The following is a 21654-nucleotide window of genomic DNA, read 5'->3' on the forward strand; positions in this document are numbered from 1 at the left end:
GGTATAAGTATGATATCCATTAGGCTGAAAGAATCCATTCATCTTAAATCTAATAAATACTTCATGAATTTCACTGTTATGGAGTTTATTTTATCCACCAATTTAAACATACACTTAGACACAGCAAATTTGTCACACAATAATAAGTATATCAGTATAATAGTCATGCATGTACATGTACATTTAAACATTAATGTTATATTAAAAACATCATTTCTCAAAAGTAAGATATTTTACCTACACATCATTTCTTCAAGATTTTATACCCAGTTTAAGGACTGAGCGAATATGAGATGACTCTGGAAAATCTGTGTGCCAGGTACTGTTCAATACATACTCATATACAAATTATGACTGAATAGCTATTTTAACAACATTTGTAAACAAACATGGAAATACCTTATCAGTGAGTAGATACAGATATGTAGAGTACTTTAGTACATTGTGTAAACATTGCTTGTTTTGAGCAATGCTACATCTGTCATACAAATTATATACAGAATTAGCACACAGTTTAATGAAGTTACAGATTATAAATTTGTCATTAAACAGGATAAGTGAAAATGCTAAATTTTTCATGTTTGTGCTGCTGTATCAAGACCCAATGTACATTCAGATTACTTCTATCTTCCTTATTTTTGATGTGTTGCGATCAATCTGGTGCTACACGACATTTAATAGGACATCCAATAAATGAAAACATTACGAAATTTTTTGATGTTCCCGTTGAGAGAAGATAATATTGTATCAAACATGAGCACAGACACATACATGCAATCACACACACTGTGGATAGGGAATGGGAAAAGCAGAGAAAGAGAGAGAGAGAGAGAGAGAGAGAGAGAGAGAGAGAGATGTGGGGGGTTGAGTACATGTGTATTGTGAAGAATAACACAGAATTTGAGAGGTCAGCAGTGATTTGATGCGCCTGCTCTTTACTATGCAACATTTCAGCTATGTGGTGTTGCAATTTTTCCTTGTTTTAGTGTCTGTATTCCATTCAGGATATCGAACTTATATAAAAATAAAAGTCATATGAAACATGTACCATCAAAGTGTGCAGTTTTATAATATCTGTTTTCTGAGTCAAGTGAGTATAGTGAGATGGCCACTGTTATAGTTTTTATTATCCTTGATTTTGGCCAGTCAGTTAAATATTTCATTTGTATACATTACTAACAGTTCACAGTGATTCCACAGAAAAAAAGTCTATTGTAACAGAAAAGAAAGTATGGAAAACGTCGAAAGAATGCACTTCAGTTACTCAAAAGGGTATGACAAGAAAAACCTTAATCCATATATGGGCTGAGTTATATAAAGAAACTTAACTGGTTTCATTGTTTAGCAATGTCCTGGCTGTAGCAGTTGTAAAACATAATATTTATTTTAATTTCCACTTCCTAAGTGCGACTTTTTGTCACACATAGTATGATGAATATATTCTTGTCATATCCACTCCTAAGAAGACTTTATCAAGCAAGAAACTACTTTATAACGTTAATATCAAACAAAATCTTAGTGTAGGATATAGAATCTGGAACTTCACCACATTAGGTGGCATTCCATTATAACACAAGTAGGAGAAATATTTAAGTATAATTTATTTGGTGAAAGTAATTATTTTCTAGATTTTTCTGGTATACAAGAACAACAGAAAGACAAACCAATAAATCTAATAATTTGATATTGAACATACAGTCAAGTTTCAAATTCAAGGACTCACAGTATCATGTTATACTCTGATTTGATTAATACTTACTACTGTCCAAATTATGTAGAATTTAAACTACAGTGTAAACAACTATATAAAATTTTGTTGACATAATACGCATCGCTTGGAAAATATGCTCAAAATGGTTGCTCTGTTCATTAATTTCAAACTTGTTTTACCATGTTTGAGGTCACTGTGCGTCGTACGTTGATAGAGATGTTTTTAGTACCGTTTTGTGTACAGCCTGCTTCGTTTGCCCTACCTTCGAGATGCCCCACAGGAAGGAGTCTGGAGGCATTAAATGGGAAGAACGTGGGAGCCATACTCCTTTAGAGGTGATTGGGTCACAAACCAGTTCACTTAAGAAATGATCTATTTCATTTTTAATTGATACTTGCAATCATCTGGCCCAAGAAGAGAAATAGACTGTCCAATAATGTCGTCGTAAACAACGCTGTTCACTGTAATTAAAAAGAAAAGCACTGTCCAGTGTCCATTGACGTGTATGGCACACCACATCCCAATTTTCTGACAGTTTTCTTGAAATACATGTGGACTTTTGTTGACCAAATTCTTGTGTTTTGACGATTCACTTCTCCACTAAGGTGAAACCACGTCTCATCAGTGAGGAAAAGTTAGTTAATGTATGAAGGTATTAACTGTACGCTAGCCACATTTATTTCCCCAGCGCCTTCAGTTCCTGAACACTATTAGCATGATATGCATCACTTTATAAGTACTAATATACGAAATCTGAAATTGGATCGGTAGTCTTGTCAAATTTTTGGACGGTGAACTCTACACCACATCCCTCATCTCAGCCAGTTTAGTATCCTGACTCCTGATTTTCTTTTTGTCTGCCAATGACCGGCATTCCTGGAAACGGCCGTTTCGTCTCATTATTGTCGAATTGTTTGGTACTGTGACTCCTAGATATTTCCCACGAAACAAGCCTTCAATACATCCACACAAACGACTGGCAACATACTTTCGAGGGATCAAAACTTCTTGCTCTTGGGAAGGCAAAATAATTAGGAAGGAATAAACTGTGCAATACTACAGACATTTTTTGACCTGTGACCACTGAAATGGACTCTTTGTTTTTAGTTGGTAATACATGTGGTGCTATCTACCTTTTATTGCTGATCAAACGAAAGCAATGCAACGATTATTTAGAGACGCGTTTATTTTCATGGGTGATACTTTTTTGATCGCACTGTATTATTCATTTCTACAATTATCAACATTTCTATTTTAATAACATATCTCATTCTTTCATATTGCCTCCGCACTGTAGATATGCAGTTGCTGTGTGATAACTGTGATAATCGGAACTTTTCATGTACCTATAGTAGTGCTGAGAATGTATCATTGCTCTGTATACCCATGCAGTGCATGGTACAGTGCAGTCTGTAAAGAACAGGCTATGGACTGAGGTAAGGAAAGGTGGCAGTCACACGTTCTTTAGAGAATTTCTTAAACAATTTATCAATGCAAGTATAATGATAAAGTTAATCAACGACTGTATAGATAAGCGATTTTAATTGTATCTCTCTCTCTCTCTCTCTCTCTCTCTCTCTCTCTCTCTCTCCCTCTCCCTCTCCCTCTCTCTCTCTCTCTCTCTCTCTCTCTCTCTCTCTCTCTCTCTCTCTCTCTCTCTCTCTCTCTCTCTCTGTGTGTGTGTGTGTGTGTGTGTGTGTGTGTGTGTGTGTGTGTGTGTGTGTGTGCATGGGCACTTTAAGCTCATTCACATTTTTTCCATTACTGCAACTACATTGACATCTAACTGCTGAAATTTAGATATGAAACTGATTTTGGAAAGGTTTGGAAAGTACACTTCTAGAAAGCAATTTTATTTTAGTTGAAAATGATGGAGAACGGCCCCCTTTTATCTCCAGGTTACAAAATATGATACTGGGTTCAGAGTAGATATAACTTAACTAAAACGGTCTACATGGTGAACATATTTACAGATATTATTGACAGTCACCACTAATATCACATATACAACGATTTTTACTTACATTCATTAATTTATGGTATATTTACATACTGAATTAATTATTAGACAAACATCTCAGAAAGGAAGAACTACATTTTACTAATCAAAGCTACTCACTCTTATTCCATTACACCACATCTCGTCAATCCAAATTATTTGAATATTTCATATATCTTCAATGATCTCAAATATGCCTTTAGCTAAGTAACATCACACAAAAATTAGATACAAGCACTTTATGCTGTTTTCCTCTTGTGAGTGTATATACTGAAAGTCTTTCCTTGGAGTTAACAATGGCTTATGGATTGAGAACTAAGTATGGCACCTTAAAAAGATTCACAAAGAGGAACTAAAATCTTTTTCACACGCTCTTTCACTCAACACCCCCCTCATTAAACACTCATTCCCAAAAACATACACCAGTCAATAAGACAAACAAAGAGAAATATTGTCATTGGAATATGTTTAAATTTTGGTTAACTTCTGAGCTCAAGTTTCAATGGAGTGACTCCAGGTAACTAACGATATATAAACTGTGCATTGAGAGCATCGAAACCCTATAAATACTGATGATTAACCGCCTTTCTGATGAGGAATGTATGATGTTTCTGTTCTTTCAATTATTCTTTGATCTTTCATTGTATGGAAACACTATTATATTTACAAACCCTAAATTTATGAGTATCTACAATTGAAAGCACATCAAAAATATAATACTGAAAAAGGAGCTCTGTTTGTTGAGCTTCATTCAATAATTGTATCATATATTTTATTTTATGTTCTCCCTAGCTTACGACATTAAAGCCATTTTACTCATAGATATACTTTTAACTGTACACTGTTATCATAAACAGAATTGTGGAAGTCAGTTACCACTGTCAAATGGTCATCATATCTCTGAATGACGTCTATTATTGATCTTTAACTAAGATATTATCATAAAAATTAGGATGTGATGCTTTATAAAACAATGAGTGATAACAACCAAATACTCTTTAGTGAACAGTACTAGAAGTAGATTTATACAGTTCATTGTTAGCCGCAGTTGGCAAATTTCGTAAAACGTAACTCAGATTTAAACAAATTTCTTGGCTCTAAGAATTACATTGCACTTTGCTAGTAGAAAAGAAGCTTTTGAAATAAAGCTTTGGATTGGTGCAAAGCTGAATGAGTAACAGTAGCTCCTAAAGTTCCTTAAGCAATTTATAGTTGTTTGCTAAACATCATCTATTCAAACACCAAAATTTGATTATCATCCTCCAGAAATGTGTTTGTCTAACCGTACCAATAATGAGATCACTTAGAATTCAAGGACATGAAACGAATCTTTCCTTACTAAAATAGAAAATTTGGAAGAGAAGAGAATTGACGACAGAGCATTTTTTGAAGTCTTATTCTGCTATGGCTTGGATATGCAAAGTGAGTGACATTTATGTGACAGAGAAGTGCTAACAAAGTGCTGTAGATAGGTTTATTGGTTAAATCAGCAATTTTATGCACAGTATCTATCTTAAAACATTGCAGGTCTTACAGAAGTTTATATGATCGCAATCGGCGTTCAAATGGTTGCACCAAATGGAAAAGTTAGTAACAAATGTAGAAGACAGATGGAAGCAAGACAGTCTGAAGAAGCTGGACCATATGTGTCAAAATATAAACAAATTCTCCAGTATGAAAGTATGTTTCATAAGACTGTATAGAAACTCTGAACTGTTGAGTTTCAGTATCTGCAGTAACATCAGCATGCATAGTTGATGGGAGAGGAGCATGTAGCATTGGAAAATATAAACCGTCATTAGAAGTATTTGCAAGTCAGACAGTTTTGTCCAGGAATTTCAAATAGTTGAAAAGTAAAACTCACATCAACAACAATTATGAAAATACACCTTCACTCAATCTTCTGTTAGTCACATTGCAATTAAAATAATATCCAGTCAGATCTAGTCTGAATAATGTAAGCTTTGAACACAGCCCTAAGTTTCACTGTAGGGAACAGAATGTGTGGCTGAAATGACTTAAATTTGATCCCAAAAATGTCTGCAGAAACTAAAGCAATATTTTGCAAAGATGCAAGCTTCTTTCGCAAACTAATATAAAATCTAAAAGTTTCAGAGTAATTCTAGATTTATGTTGTATTACTAAACGAAAATGTATCAAAATATCAGTCACTGAAAATTAAAACGTTGTTTCTCTGGGAGTATGCTCCAAGATTCCTATGCATTCCCATATCCCAATACAGAAATCTATGCTGTGGCTAACAGGTATCAAAAAATTCATATATCTAGAAGATGTTAAATTTTGTGAGCAAAGGTCTGAGAAACTTGTGCACCACCAGTTCACCTGGTGTCTGGAATAATAGACTGTTTTCCAGAGATTTGATAATTATTCCGCAGTCATTACAATGCTGTCTTGCTGGGACATGAAAATTCATAACCAACAAAACAGCTGGGTTCCAATGCGACACCCACTTTCCTATTGCATTATCTCTACTATATTACTCTTAGAGTTATATCTTGGAGTATCGAATACTTTACAGTGATATTTCTCGCATATTGCAATATAATTATTAAACACTCCCCATTTATAAAAATTATATTTTTTCAGATAGTGCCTTACAAATGGGACAGAGTATTTAATCATAAATTTTTATAGTATAAACAGTACAACGTCACTCATTTACATAATTTCGTCACACGAATTTAAGAGATCACATCGCAGACACTCTCATTTACAGAAACAGAAAACTTTCATAGCTAAGTAACAGCTTTTGCTAATCCTCTATAATGAAGCTTCCTTCCACGTCTCAGCTTATACTGAAAATCTATACTTGTAATAGCTAATTGGTCCACAAATATTTCTGAGATGCACTAAGAAGCTATTTGCCGGTTGGAAAGCCTATAAACGTTCACAATTGACATAAACAGATCATGACCTATACCTAAATCATTCAATAGCTGCACAAAAAGTACTTAACGTGATATAAGAAAATATAAAAACTGTTGAAGGTCTACTACTTTCTTCTACTGGAAACAGCACTGTTTTCAGCAATAATTCAGTCTCGCAAAGTATTCACAGTAAAAAATACGTAATATCAAAGTAATAAACCCTAATTATTAATAAATATAACTAGCTATTCTCATGATATTGAGGGAGATATGATAAACAAGATTTTCTTTTCATAAAATGACGTTATGCTGCCGAGTGCGTAGACAGAGTACAACACAGTTTTTGCCAGAGTGAACATCAAATACGTACAATTGATTATGACAGCGATCTTTTTTTTTACTTTTTAGTTTTCCGATCTTTGTTTAAAAATAACTTCACTCCTCACTATCAAATACGTCTGTCAATTATAGTATAACATGTATTATAGCTCAACATTTAAGACAACTTCTGCCATTATTTGTTAATGCAGTCCACTGATTTAATATCAGTTCAGTTTGGTTTGCGTTTTTCGTGATAGGATTTGTGAGCAACAATTACTCCTGCAATGATAGCTTTTTTTCTCTTTTGAAAGTTGCGACTTGTATATAGATTACTGCAGAGTTTTCGTCAAAATGTTTCTTAGCTTTCATGGATAACAGTGTGATTCACATACACCAAAATATTTGTTACATGCATTACATGAATGTCAACTTATCATGCAATGTCTTAAATATTAATATAATAGCACTCGACTGATCTTAAACAACTATATCATTCAACTGTGTTGTTTTATCATGTTTTGATGAAAAAATTAAGACTAATCCTCAAGAGCATTTCAAATTTCAACTTTTTAGCTTTGTCAAAATATGACCATCTTGCAGTGATAGTGAGGAATCTATAAACTTCAAAAATACGAAAGACTTTCCCTTTTTTATTCCAGAGCAGCAAATACGGTGGAAAAGTGGGAGGTTATGGAGTGAAGATTTACCAGAGACACGACTTGCATGATCTCTTAAGAACATACTGATTGAAGGGAAATTTAAGAAATTGTAGCGTAACTGTTCAATATAAATGGTCAATATTTTGACTTATTTACTAAATGTTGGTAGGTTCATTTAGTCTAGAATTTTTACATCATATTTGTGCTGATTACTTAAATTTGGTAATCACAATCACAGCCCTTGTGCAGTTTGCAGCAACTTGAGAAACATGAACAGCATTTTTTTTCCTTTAATATTTTGTAGACTACTTAATCAGACTTTCCTTACAAAAAAATTTCCTTAACAGGAAGCTGACTTTCACTGGTTTTCATTCCACAAACTGTTCCGTGAAGTCTTTGGTAGAGCTCATTCGGACGAATTGTCTTCTCCTGCAAGTGCTGAAGAACACTCTGAGACATTTTCTTCGTTGGGAAAGGGAATCAATAATTTTGTTCCTAGTGGTGGTACATCCGTCAAATTACCGTCATTCTTTATAAACTTCCTTGGAGATACTTTTGGAGGGAGAGAGGGAGGCTGGTTAGGAGCTACATTTCGGGTTCGAGTAGTGTGTCGACGAATACCAGTTCTGCGTCTCCGCGGAAAAATTTCACCTTTGCCCTTTTCATACTGACTGAACTCGCGAAAGAGGGCATCCGACTTCCGATCTACACTGTAGTCCCGTCGGAAACTTCTCCCTGACGAGCACTGGCTAGAAAGCAGCTGGTGGTCGTCATCTTCTAGATTGGCTATTGCAGCCATAACACGGTACAATCCGAGTGCCCTATGCCTACCCGAAGATGGGCTGCATCTGAACCTGCTGTCCCACGTGGGACTCGCTTCACCTTCTGGACGTCGCAGTGCGGCTGCACCTTCGGCCTCATCATCACTGCTTTCAATGTCCAAATGCTTACAGCGAGTGGTAGCGGCACCGCGGTCCCCTGCGTTAGCGCCTGAAGTTGTTGGCTGCTGATCTCTTACCTCACTAGGAGATGGGGCCGATTTACTTCCGTCGTTGTCAGGTCCTCGACGTGAAGCCATGGCTCCGCATTCACTCGTTACTGGTACAACGGTATCTTCGTAAGTATCGGAACTAACAAACCCCTTCTCCTTATCATCATCCCCCACGAGAGGAAGTCCTTGACCAGCTTGAGATGAGGATTCATCGGCGCCATGACTACCCTCCGTACGGAAATAGCTTAATGAGAAATTAGACACTGGAGAGTAGTCCATACTACGGCAGGCACTCTCAGCACGTAGCTGATGTAGTGCAGATGCTTGACTTTCTTCGACAGTAGCTGTGGCTGCTAGTTCCTTTTCTATATTCCCCGAAGCCTGAAAATATACGAAAAAAATAACAGTGTGTGACAACAAAATGAAAGATATGAGTGTAACCTGGACAAGGTGAATGTTTCTTGGTCAGACGCAGAAGTAGGTACTATAAATTAGATTTGGTTTGTGTTGCATCGATACATACTGCAAAATAATATAAACTCAGAGCGAAGCGTTTTGTTTCTATCGCGTTTGAACGTACACTTGTTCTACGAACTTTGTGGGAACCGAGAATTTCAAAGCCATACAGTTATAAAAGTTTATATGCGACAGTGTGTCGACAATGAACATACTTAAAAAGCTGGTGTAGGCGTGCAAGGAGTCTCCTCCGTAATTTTCAATGGATAAGAAACAGGAATCTGAATTCAGCATAGCTGTGCTTTTCTAGAAGATGATTCGCATGAAGGACGTGGCACAACTGTAAACATACACCAAACATTGAGAAGATGCCTTATATGGGTAATATTTTTGCACAAGGTGGGTGTCGCATTTGTTAAAGGCAAATGCAAAACTTGATTTCTCAGCAACGCTTAACCAATTTTAATTTGTGTTATTTGCTTAGAAATAAACTGTTCTGTACTCACGTTTTTTACTACGATCAATTTCATGCCAGGAACAAACAATTAATCAAAGTACTGGGTGGAAGTCGATGTCCCTGTACTAGAAAAGAAGAAGTTGACTTAATCTGCCATTGTTTTCCAAAATACTAGACAGTCTTCTAATTGACTACCTTGAAAAGGGTAAAATGAATAGGCCCACTATGCAAACATTGTTTACAAACAGTATTTAAAATAATATATAAGAAGGGGACTGAGCAGGAAGAGAAACTTTCCTTGCAACGATGTTGTTACACGTGATTTGGCAGTGGAAAAACACAAGTATTCGAGGTGTCAGTTGTTGCGTTGTGCGCCTTACTCATTAGATGCCGCATGACCCGAATTCCACCTAAACCCATATCTGAAGAAATTGTTGGTGGGTAAATGTTTTGAGTTCAGTGGAGAAGCTCGGTAGTCAGGTATTTTGCAAACCATCCAGAACTGTACGTCAGAGCTCAAACTCCGATAAAATGCATTAACCGCGCGAGTGCTACCTCGAAAAGCAAGTTCATTTTCATCCCTGAAACACAGTACTTTCTTACCAGATTGGGAAATTTTCACCTTGCCTTAGTGTTCATCTCATGTGATGAGTCATTAAAACAGATATTCTCCGACATCTGACGGAATAGTACTAACCTGCAGCTCAAATGCTCCTTGAGGCTCACTGTCGGGTTCAGCAGGGCTGGCCTGATTACCCCTGTGTTGTGGTCGTCCTGGAAATTAAAATTTATGTTTTAAGATACTTAAAACATTAAAGTCAACGATAAAGAACGGTATAGAAGAGATACCTACGATTTAGTCTCAGAGGTGGTACTGATGCACGGGACGGCCAGCAGCTGAAAGAAGACCTACATCTTGGCAAAGTGTCGTCATGTTCATACGCAGTCTCCGTTTCTGAAAAAAAATTATGATCACTGATACTGATAATTTAAGCAAAAGAATGAAAACGAGGTACTTGACAAAATAAACACAATAAAACGGTGAATGATTAGAAAATAGTTAAAATATTTCTTCGGGCGTTGAAAAAGTACCTGAAAATATTTCTCATAGATCAACTTTATCTACAGCTTTTGTTCTCTATTTGTACGTTAATCTTCGATGTTAAACATCAGGAAAGTACTAAATTATTCATTAAATTAGGTAAAAATTAAATTTCAGTTATCTAAATACAGAATATAATCTAACTTATATCAATGTGTAAAAAGATAAGATAAAACGTCAATGTTACATTCCTCCTAGCAACAAGTAATTGTAAACTAAGGTTTAAAAATGCACACGTAATACAGCTAAATTGGTATCTGTATTTAAAAAATATCTTGCAGATTACAGTGTTCATTAAACATCGTTTTCCACGAGTAGCTCTAAATTACAATTACGCTCCTTGTGCAAAACGTCATCCAAAGAAAATCAAAACAAAGGCATTGGTAGACAAGGCAGGAAAATTCCTGATCCTGATAAAGTTTTTGTGTAGGTCTTTCTCTTAAGTAACAGCTGCCAGTTTCCACGCTGAAAATACTTTTATTTTAAACAGATCTGAAGTCTCATTTATTTCCTTAGAGTAGCGACGTTCCATGGAACTTTTAACACGTATGACCTTCAGTTTTATAGTTCATAGACCCCGTTTGCTTCTGAAAGCGTGAAAAATAAATATCATTTGTCGCACACTGCAGTAAACACCTTTAAAATTACTTTCTCGGCCACATTATCCCTTAAAGAGTTGTAAATCCGTGGCTCTTGAGTTTTTCATAATCTGCAAGGATGTGCGATCAGAAAGGTTGTAAGCAATATGTATTCCATCACACAATGTCAGATTAGGTATTCAAGTCCTATCAACGAACAGGTTGACCGTCCACGCGAATATGATTTCAGTGCCTGATTAATTTCGCCTTCACCCTGTGGCTGGCGGAATACATATGCTGATGAGCCAAAAAATTAGTACTACCTGCTTAGTAATGTGTTTGTCCATTTTTCGAACGAAATACATCACAGATTTTGCGTATCAGGGATCCTACAGTTCGTTGCTACGTTTGTGGAGGAATGTGGCATTAGACGTCTACGCACAGGTCATGTAATTCGCGTAAATAACGGGCCGATGATTTGCGTAAGCGATGGTGGTGCCTGATAGCGACCCAGATGGGTTTCACAGGATTTGCAACAGGTGAATTTGACCGCCGAGACTTCAACGTGAGGTCACTATAATATTCCTTAAACCACTATAGCACGGTTCTGGATCCGAGACAGCCGGCCGGAGTGGCCGAGCGGTTCTAGGCGCTACAGTCTGGTACCGCGCGACCGCAACGGTCGCAGGTTCGAATCCTGCCTCGGGCATGTATGTGTGTGATGTCCTTAGATTAGTTAGGTTTAAGTAGTTCTAAGTTCTAGGGGACTGATGACCTCAGAAGTTAAGTCCCATAGTGCTCAGAGCCATTTGAACCATTTTTATTTATCCGAGACAAGGACAATTATACTGCTGAAAGATGACACTGCAATCGGGTAACACATCAAGCAAGAAAGGATGCAGGTGATCAGCAACTGTAAGTGAGTCTTCGATTACTACCACAGGTCCCATAGCATAATGTTGCTCCCATCAGCCTCTGTCCGTGGTGCGCTACATGTTTGGAGCAGCCTTTCACCTCGATGACGGCGTTCATGGAGACGACCATAGATCTAGTGTAGCCAAAATGTGCTTCACCCGAAGAGCCAACACATTTGCACCGATCGACGGTCGAATCATGATGGTCCCGTGTCCACTGTCATAGTAACGGCGACGTTGTTGGGTCAACATGTGAACACGTAGGGGTGGTCTGCTGTGGAGCTCCATGCTGAACAATGTACGATGAACGGTGTGCTCAGAAGCATTTGTGCGTACCCCAGGTCTGTGATCTTTCTGCAGAGATGGCACAGATCACCATCTATCCTCCTTTACAGAGCAGACAAGCCTCCGAAACCCGCGTTCTGCGAAGAGTTGTAGACGTCCAACCATTTAGTGTCTAGTGGTAGTTTCAGTGTCGTTCTACCTCTTCCCGTAGATGATCAGGACAGTAGTAGCCCGTAAATATTCCAATAGCTGCGCCATTACCGAGATAGTCCTTCACAAGCTCTGCGTAATAATAATCTGCCGTCTGCCATAGACGCTTATCTCATTAGATTTCCCATTTGCGGCCCATACCTTACCGTGCCAAGTGGCCGCAACGCCACCACCTCGCGGTGGGCAGTGGTCATAATGCTCTGCCTTTTCGGTGTACGAGTGAAGAAATCGCCAGTAAGAGAGGGTGCTTGCTGCTCATATCAAAATTCCTATTTCATGTGTTTACGTGTTGCGGAGAGTGCTTAGTAAACAAAGTTTTAGTAAGGAACCCATGTTCGTGAAAGTACCATTTTTAAATATTTCGCTTCACAGCACACATACAGCGGACACAAGGAGCTCTGACCTGTGTGTTCTACAGGAGCCCAAGACATGGTTACTGTTTCGGGTCCTCGTTGCCGGGTTCTCTTCTACATAACGAATGACGTCCTCTTCCAAATCAAGACTACAGAGTGACTGTGGAGCCTCACAGTCAAGCATCTCAGTTGCGAACGTACCACTTTCATGCAGCTGTTCTTGTAATCTGTCGAAAATGGTATGTGATGTCATACTTATAACAGGGACTGACGACGATGCCCACTTCTCATTTTATATGCATTTGGTGAAACGGGAGTTCTGAACATGATACGATCTTCACAATTATTTTATATCAACAAGACGCAATTTCGGACATGGGTTTCTGGCCAAGACTATCTACTACGTCCCCTCTCCTGACACTAGCTGCCTGTAATAGGAATTTGAAACACTCGGTATATACTATATCATAACTCCTGAATAAAAAAGAAACCAACTATCAGGCATTGTTTTAAAATGAACTACGAATAAATTGTTCGAAAAACACGGACGTAGAAGTACATGGTTAATTCCCGACGTCGGTTGAGCTCGGTCCTCTAAGACACATATGCCGTGAGGATCGTCGTATGAGTACCTCGCTGTGCATTTGAGAGATTGGGCAACAATAGTGGCTACACCTGTTTCGTAGATTACACTGTTACCGTAGGTTGCAACTTCGATCTGTTTGCTTGCCACTACACAAATGTTCACAGAAATTGTAACAGCAAGAAACATACATTTGGCTGAAATGAACCATGTATGACAGATTAGGTACATGGCGTTACGCCAATGAACAGGAGTAAAGAACTATACGTTATGTATGATGTATGGCGTTCAACCACGAAGTTGCAATCACAGCCCCCGAACGTTTTGGCATGGAATAAATGAAGTCCTGTATCTAGTGGGGAACCTTCTCCAACAGGTTTATAGGCGAACCCTTTAAGCAGAGATTCGGCTGTATGACGAATTCTTTTTTCAGAGCTCTATCACTGTCCCGTTCGATCTCATTGTCACTCATAAATGGCACATCTCGTTACTGACGGGGTAACCTGCAACTCTCGTTCACGATTCTGAACCACTTCGTTTGGAAGCTATTAAGTGACATTGATTTGCATACAACAGAACTTTCCGGTCACATAGCTGCTATACTGCTTTACGCGTCGTTTGAGGTTAAATTCATTCGTAGCATTTACTTTGTATCTTTCAATCTGTACGTACGTTAGTGTATTCTGAGAGCTGCTGAGAGGCAACTGGTGCTTGTAGAATTGCATCTAACACGCAGCACGAAATGTCTCATAACACATTCAAGTGTTGGTCAGTAGCGCAAAAGAAACAGACTAACTGAATGTGGTTTAGAATATTGGGACTACACATTTAAGAAAACTCGTATATTTCTCTTACCTGGGGACTGAACAGGTGAAGGGTTATACAAATTGAGTGGTTTCGGCAGCGGAGAGACGAGATGTTCAAGCTCCTCGTCCTCTTCGAGCGTTGCTCTTAGTTCCCAGATCTTTCTGTACTGCGGCTATGCAGAAAAAGAAAACAAATAAATATGTATCACTAAGGGATTAAGTATCTTAAACAATTATTTAATCATGTGCTAAAAATAAGAATAAACTGAGAATAATAGGTGCTGAAATATCGGAATGTTCTTAGTGAATTGCTATTTTGGTTTATAACACATTGCAGATAAATGAAGCAAAGATTAGATACCTCAAAGGACTTTTGGTCTGGCGCGTTTTATTAGCGTATCATTTATAGCTTGCTACTTTCTTTACTCAAGAAATAAGGATTAGAATATTTTGAAGGAAAAAAACAATGATTTGCTTTTAAAATCCCTTAGAGCACGAGGTTACCAAAGATGCAACGTAAGTTCAGACTGAACAAGGATGGGGAACGAATTTCGCGTGAAAGATTTACGAAATTCACTGAAAACCTAAATCCTCGTTTTACTCATCTTGATTCATAAATATGGCTCCATGAATACGCCTCAAAATTTCTGTCTTTGTCGTGAATCGAAGGCTATGAAATAACTTACTGTTGTATTCCTGCGACGTCAATGAAATTCGAAACTATTAGCGCTTAGCCGGACGATGTGGTTGAGCGGTTCTAGGCGCTTCAGTCAGGAACCGCGCGAGCGCTACGGTCGCAAGTTTGAATCCTGCCTCGGGTATGGATGTGTGTGATGTCCTTAGGTTAGTTAGGTTTAAGTAGTTCTAAGTTCTAGGGGACTGATCACCTCAGATGTTAAGTCTCATAGTGCTCAGAGCCACTTTTTTATTAGCGCTCATTTCGCTCCGATTCTCTTGTGTATTTTCTCACGCTCATGCCAAGCAACAGTTCCTGTACGATACAGTGTGTGAGAAAGACAGTCTAGACTGTATACTTCTAATTTTGAAAGCTATTGTGTGTTTTTTTGTTTTGATTCCTTACGTAACTGCATTCTTGTTAAGTGTATTAAGTATGATCGGTATCTTCTTTAACTAGGCTGTGATTTTTGGGAACTGTACGTGTTTCTGGTAACTTACAGACTATTGTAAACTTGTCGATAGTTGTCGTCTACTAACATGGCGTCTGTCATGAAAACTATATTTCTGTTATTTACGCCAGCACAACGACCATAGAGTCTAGCTGCTCATGGTACTGTTAATGTTCCTGTAACGCTTCCATCCGATGATAAGCCTACGAGACTCGAAAACCAGTTGATGGTACTGAAAATATAGTATCAAAATTTAAGAATAGTGACTAGTTGCATGTTTCACCTAGACAAATCACTACTTTTAAAAAAAATTATTAACAATTAATGTAAATATTTAGTATTAATTTTATTTAAATGTAAGACATATTTGTTGGTAAAAAGAACATACTTGTCTGTTCATTCTGCGCTGCAAGTAAATTAGAGCCCTGTAAAAAATTTTGGGATTAAAAAATTATCTCTATTACAGCTGTAATGGCAGTGTACAGGGTGGGGCAAATAAAAGTGGTCCGGACAAGTGGATACGATTGGACGTAAATGTATGCCTATAACCACAACCCCGTTACTTCCAAATTAAAGGAGCAACTACCTAAACAGCCTGCCGAACGTTGGAGCACGTTTGCACAATCTTCACGCCTGACAGAGTTCTTAGCAGAGGTCAGTCTTGTCGCGGTCCTAGCTGGCCACCCAGGTCACTTGATCTGTCAGTGTGCGATTACAATGTGTGGGAAGTCCTCAGGTCTAAGGCGTGTCGCAACAACCCTCGTTGTGTTCAAGAACTGCAGCAGAACATTTGGGATGAGACTACAGCAATTCCAGCAGTCCAGCTTCGATCCGTCTTCAGCAACTTGCTGACACGGACCAAACGTGCCAAGAGATGAATGGAGGTCACTTTCAACATCAGCTATAGTCAGGTTAGTACTGTATTTACTTTCCCCTGCTTTGTATTTTTGTACCCTGGAACTCTGTTCTCCAGGTCGCTTTTATTTGCCCCACTGTGTATATTTCATAAAGTCGCTTGTTACCATTCCTGTTTCGAAACGAAAGTAATTAGTTACAGTCAATGGGTACTAAATAGAAATATATTTTTAAAAAATGAGGCTCAGTGTAGACTAAATGAGAAGCCCAAGTAATTAGCATATTAATTATGGATATTCATTTACTTATGTGAACCATAATCATTGTTATCTGATATTTCCAGGATTTTTAAAACTAGAGAAACGATTTATTTAGTGTGTGTTGAGTAACATTAAAAGCGTTACAATGCAATTAAATGCCATGTGGTGCGCACCTTTATCACCTCCTTTTCCTCTCCTGTTTCGTCACCTTTTTCTTCCTCGGATGATTCCACACATTTGTCAGTATTAACCTGCAACATGGGATATTTATCATTGCAGTATATGCGTCACGAACGACATGATATACAGGTCGTCCCTCATAGGAGTCACCGTGCACATTTTCTCTGAAGTATTGACAGATATTTGCAATTACGTTTTAGCAGTGTGTAGCTGGAGTCAGGCCAAACAAATACTACTCATCGGGTCTTCCACTGTCGACCGAAAGCGTTGGGTTGTTTCCCGTTATAAACAAAATGACTCTTAAAGCGGAAGCTCACGTGCATATTCGGTAGAGGGTTCCCACATTAGCCTTGTGCGATATTCGTTTTATCGCTATATATTAACAGGGGCAATAAAACACGAAGAATAGCTGGTACGCCAGCAGCGATGGCACCGTCCTCGCCCACGCTGACTGCTACCTCCAGGCAGGAGTGCTGCTCAGTCGCTGTTGGAGTACTCGTTACTTCGCGTGTTTTGCTGTAACTACTAATACATATAGCTAAAACGTATATCTCACTATACTAATTTGGAACCACTGTATCGAATGGTCACGGAATATTCCTATTTAACATTTTGTTCATAACGGGTAACACATTAACGCATTCCGTCGACACTGTGCGTTGCATGAAAGGCATGATTAGCAGTAGTGTATGGGCTTACTCCAGCTACACATTTCAAAAATGAGACTGAAAATATATATATTACCGAAACCTTGAGGAAATGCACCTGAAGACTCTTAGAAGGGATAGCCAGTAGAATCCAAACCACATTTCCTCCTTAAACTAACCGATAATTAATTATTAAGCAGCATCGTAGAACAATGTTTGCAACAAACAAAATAGGTATGTCTTAAAACTATATGTTACTTATATATTGAAATCGAAATTTTATATTGTAACGAAGTTTCTACCTTTTATGTCAGATTAATTTATTTAGTCTTCAAATTACTTTTACTTCTACATAGCTGATAGTGTTTTCTTTCTGTTGTTTCATGAAATGGTACGTCAAAATCTCCTTAGTCTCACTCATCGACTCAAAAAAAAATTTTCTGTCAAAGTGTATTGTAGTTTAGGAAATAGCCACCAGGCTGAACTTCGCGTTAATATTGCTTCTGTAACAAGTCTAGAGGCAGCCTATTTTGGAGGCGGAGAGTTTCACTTATAATAAGAAATCTCCATACCATCTAGACAGTGCTGCCATATCGCTGCGACCTCTGTGATGAACAGGGACTGCCAAAAGTAATAGGTGCCATTTGTTTCTGTTACAGGTTAACGTTTCCACTTACGAATGGTGAGTCATTGGCTTCAAACAGACTTCCTGTAACCTAGGTTCCAGATAACTGCCGACAAGATCTTTGTAACATTATCTATTAAGTAACATTTTAATATTTTGCTATAAATATAACTATATAAAACACAGTACAAGTTTTATGTTTTCTTACGGTGTGAAAGTTTATCGTGTGGCCTTCTCCCAACGTCTGGATTCCGACGCTGTACTAAACGTAGGTCCGGCAGCACCATGTATGGTTAGGAACGTTTGTGTTACGTCAAGTTCACGCAGCGGGAAGCGTCACACGAATGAATCGATGATGATGTCTTGTATAATTGATGAGGTGGGAAAGAGCAAACCACGAGGTTTATTTACTTTAATTTTTTATTTTCATAACCTGCATCAGAACTCTTGTTTATCTTGACTTCACTTCGCCACAAGGTTAGGTAGCTTCACGATCTGGAACAAAAGGTACTTTGGACGACTTGCAGACTGCTGGAGTCAATGCTGACTATATTTCTTGCAGAAAGGGTAGGTAAATGGATAGGGACGTGCTAAGCGAAAACGCATAAAACAACTTGAGCGAAACGGGTACTTAACATGGACCTCAAACCTCGCTGTACCCGAGCCTTACGATGAGTGTGAACAGGTAGTCGAGTGTTGAAACGTTTGCCTCCTCAGTCAGCAGGAATGAATATTCCAGAAGAATATGCGAGAAACTGTTCACGAGATGAAAAGCAAAAGACCACGGTTATAATTAACAGGCGGAGTAGATACAACCTCTCAGGAAGTTATCAACTTCGAGCGGCGTGGGAAATGTTATTAAGTCATGCAATCATTCAAAGTCCGTCCGTGTGTCCTCCTCAGCCAGCAGAGTAGCTTTCAACTGCCAATAACGTCGTAATCCACATTCGCTTAATGTAGCAGCTCTCAAGTGTTGAATAAATAGTAATATTACCGGAAAACACGAGATTAAAGGAAACAACATTTGCAACTGAGTCAGCCCCGGAAGGAAACTAGCATTGGTCCCGAAAATAACGCTATATGAGAACGCTAGCAGTTTTATGGAAAATGACGATATGACCATCAGACCGATTTCCCAATCATTAGTAGACACTGACTGTGCACTCAGTATTTTGCATGTTTCTTTACCTTACCATACGCCTTACAGACACAGCTATAAACTAAACAAGTTGTTAACCAACTCCATAAGGAACTGTTGCACACAGCGACAGTACACTATAAGGAAGGAGCGGCACACACCTAGCAGACGTTGTTTCCTTCTGCCTATACTCCAGTAACATCGCATGGTGAAAAGTACTGCCACGAATTGGTTGGATTGTAAATCAAATGGACTGAAGATGGCTATTTATAACCGAAATCTAGATACGCAAGAGTAATAAAAACTAACTGGGTTGGGTCTGATTGCTGTGTGTCTCTCCTTCCTCAAACAAGTCATGTTATATTACTCGGTGCCTGGATTTGAAGCAGTGAGTACTACTTGTCTGAATACGTGAATATAAAGAAGAGTATTGATGCAACTATAGGCAGTCTACTAGAGCAGTCTTGAGGCAATACTGCTATTTCACTAGTGACTTTGTAACTACAGAGGGAATTTATGGCTTATTATTCAGTGGCACTGAAGCCTCCTGAACGACAAAGTCAAGTTGTATTGTAGGGAACTGGGGACCCAGAAACGACGGAGAGGTTTCGTCCCCACCGTAGCCCTCAGTTGTTCACAACCCCACAACAGGCTACAGCAGTCCACTCACCCTACCGCCGCCCCACGCCGAACCTAGCGTTATTGTGCCTGTTCGGCCCCCAGTGGACCCAATGATTTGCGTAAGCGATAATGGCACCAGATAAGGACCCAAACGGGTTCCTTAGGATTTACATCAGGACTTTGGTCGCCGAGACATCAGCATGAGTTCACTATAATGCTCCTCCTCAAACCACTGTAGCACAGTTCCGGCTCCGAGACACGGACAATTACACTGCTGATGGTTCGAGGCTGTCAGCATGTCTTCGGTTTCTACCACCAGGGCCCACACAGGCGCAGGAGAATGTCTTCCATAGTGTACTACTGCTCCCACCAGCCTGTGGCCGTGGCGCGCTACTTATTTCGAGCCGTCGTTCACCTCAGTGACGGCGTTTATAGAGACGACCATCAACCTAGTGTAGCAAAAATATGATTCCCCCGAAGAGCCAACACATTTCCACTGATCGACGGTCGAATCATGATGGTCCCCTGCCTACTGCCATAGTAACTGACGACGTTGTTGGATCAACGTGTGAACACGTAGGAGTGGTCTTCTATGGAGCTCCATGCTCAACAACATACGATGAACGGTGTGCTCCGAAACGCTTGTGCGTGCATCTCTTTCGGCAGAGATGCCACAGATCACCATCTGTCCTACAGATGCAGACAAGGTTCCTAACCCCACGTTCTGCGAAGAGTAGTAGACAGCCAATCATTTAGCACCTAGTGGTAGTTTCACTGTCCTTCTGCCTCCTTCCAAAGATTATGACGACAGTAGCACGTAAACATTCGACAAGTTTCGCCGTTTTCGAGGTAATCGTTCACAAGCTCTGAGTGATAACGATCTGCCATTTGTCAGAGGCACTTATCTCGATGAATTTCCCCATTTACAGCCCATATCTTTGCTAGGGTGATCCGCTGTCCGTGTCTGCTCCGCTTACATACTTTTGTTACCATGTCACGTGTCGGCAACGCCTCCAAGCGGCATGCAGCGTTGCGTTGGGCAGTGATCATAGTGTTTTCGCTTATCAGTGCATGTGTTAACTAGCTGAGTACCCAGTGTTGCCCGTAGATGTATTTATTGGAGTTCTAATAGTCTATCTTCTCCTCCCCCCCCCCCCGATCCCCCCTGTCTCTGTCCATATATCCCTATGCCCTCTCCTTGTCCACATGCTTCTCTGAACTCTCTCTGTCCGTCTCGTCATCTCTCCTCTTTCTATCCACGTCCTTTTTCTGCCCATTTCCTCTCTCCCCACACTCATTCTCCATCTCCTCTTCCTCTGTATCTCTGTGCATTTCCCTCTCCTCTTCTTTCTCTCTATCTCTTCTTTCCCCCTCTCCGTCTGTCCATCTGCTCCTCCCACTTCTCTCTACACGTTAAGACCACCCACACCACAAAGGAAGATGCTGGTTCTTACATTACAATATTTCTTTGCAGAAAGGAAGTAACATGTGTGCCAAGTTTGGCAATAATCAATCCAGCGGTTCAGGAAGAGCTCTTAATGCACCGCCTTGCCCACATAGCCATATGTCACACATATTTAACAAATTTCACACATATTTGTGCACACATTTCACCAGTAGCTCTTGTGAATTTCGCCCTGTTGTTTCGTTTTCAGTCTGTTCAATGTCTATGACGTCACATCTCCTGAACTGTTTCGTACGATGATATAATTTGGCAAGTACACCAAGCGGTATATCTGGATACCGTCTAGGAGATATGCTGCTGATAGTTACCAGTAAATTAGTAATAAATTAAAACGTCATGCATGGTGCGGCAGTTTTTCAAGCATCGTAGTAGTTATGAAGTCGTATCTCCTGAATTGCGCGTCGTACAGTGATATATTTTTCG

At 39.2% G+C, this 21654-nt stretch overlaps 1 protein-coding gene across 1 annotated transcript in view; it reads right to left on the minus strand.

Annotated features, from left to right (window-relative positions):
- Window positions 1–21654, minus strand: part of LOC126470939 (uncharacterized) — a 150185-nt gene that overhangs the window by 44272 nt on the left and 84259 nt on the right. The window contains exons 5-8 of the mRNA XM_050098990.1: window positions 16729–16806; window positions 14363–14486; window positions 10336–10437; window positions 10180–10256 (exon numbers count right to left, since the gene is read on the minus strand). Of these exons, the coding sequence (XP_049954947.1) occupies window positions 10180–10256; window positions 10336–10437; window positions 14363–14486; window positions 16729–16806 (381 nt within the window). The remainder of the gene's footprint in view (window positions 1–10179; window positions 10257–10335; window positions 10438–14362; window positions 14487–16728; window positions 16807–21654) is intronic.

The sequence above is a fragment of the Schistocerca serialis genome, chromosome 3 (genome assembly GCF_023864345.2).
Source record: "Schistocerca serialis cubense isolate TAMUIC-IGC-003099 chromosome 3, iqSchSeri2.2, whole genome shotgun sequence".
In the NCBI taxonomy this organism is placed as follows: domain Eukaryota; kingdom Metazoa; phylum Arthropoda; class Insecta; order Orthoptera; family Acrididae; genus Schistocerca; species Schistocerca serialis.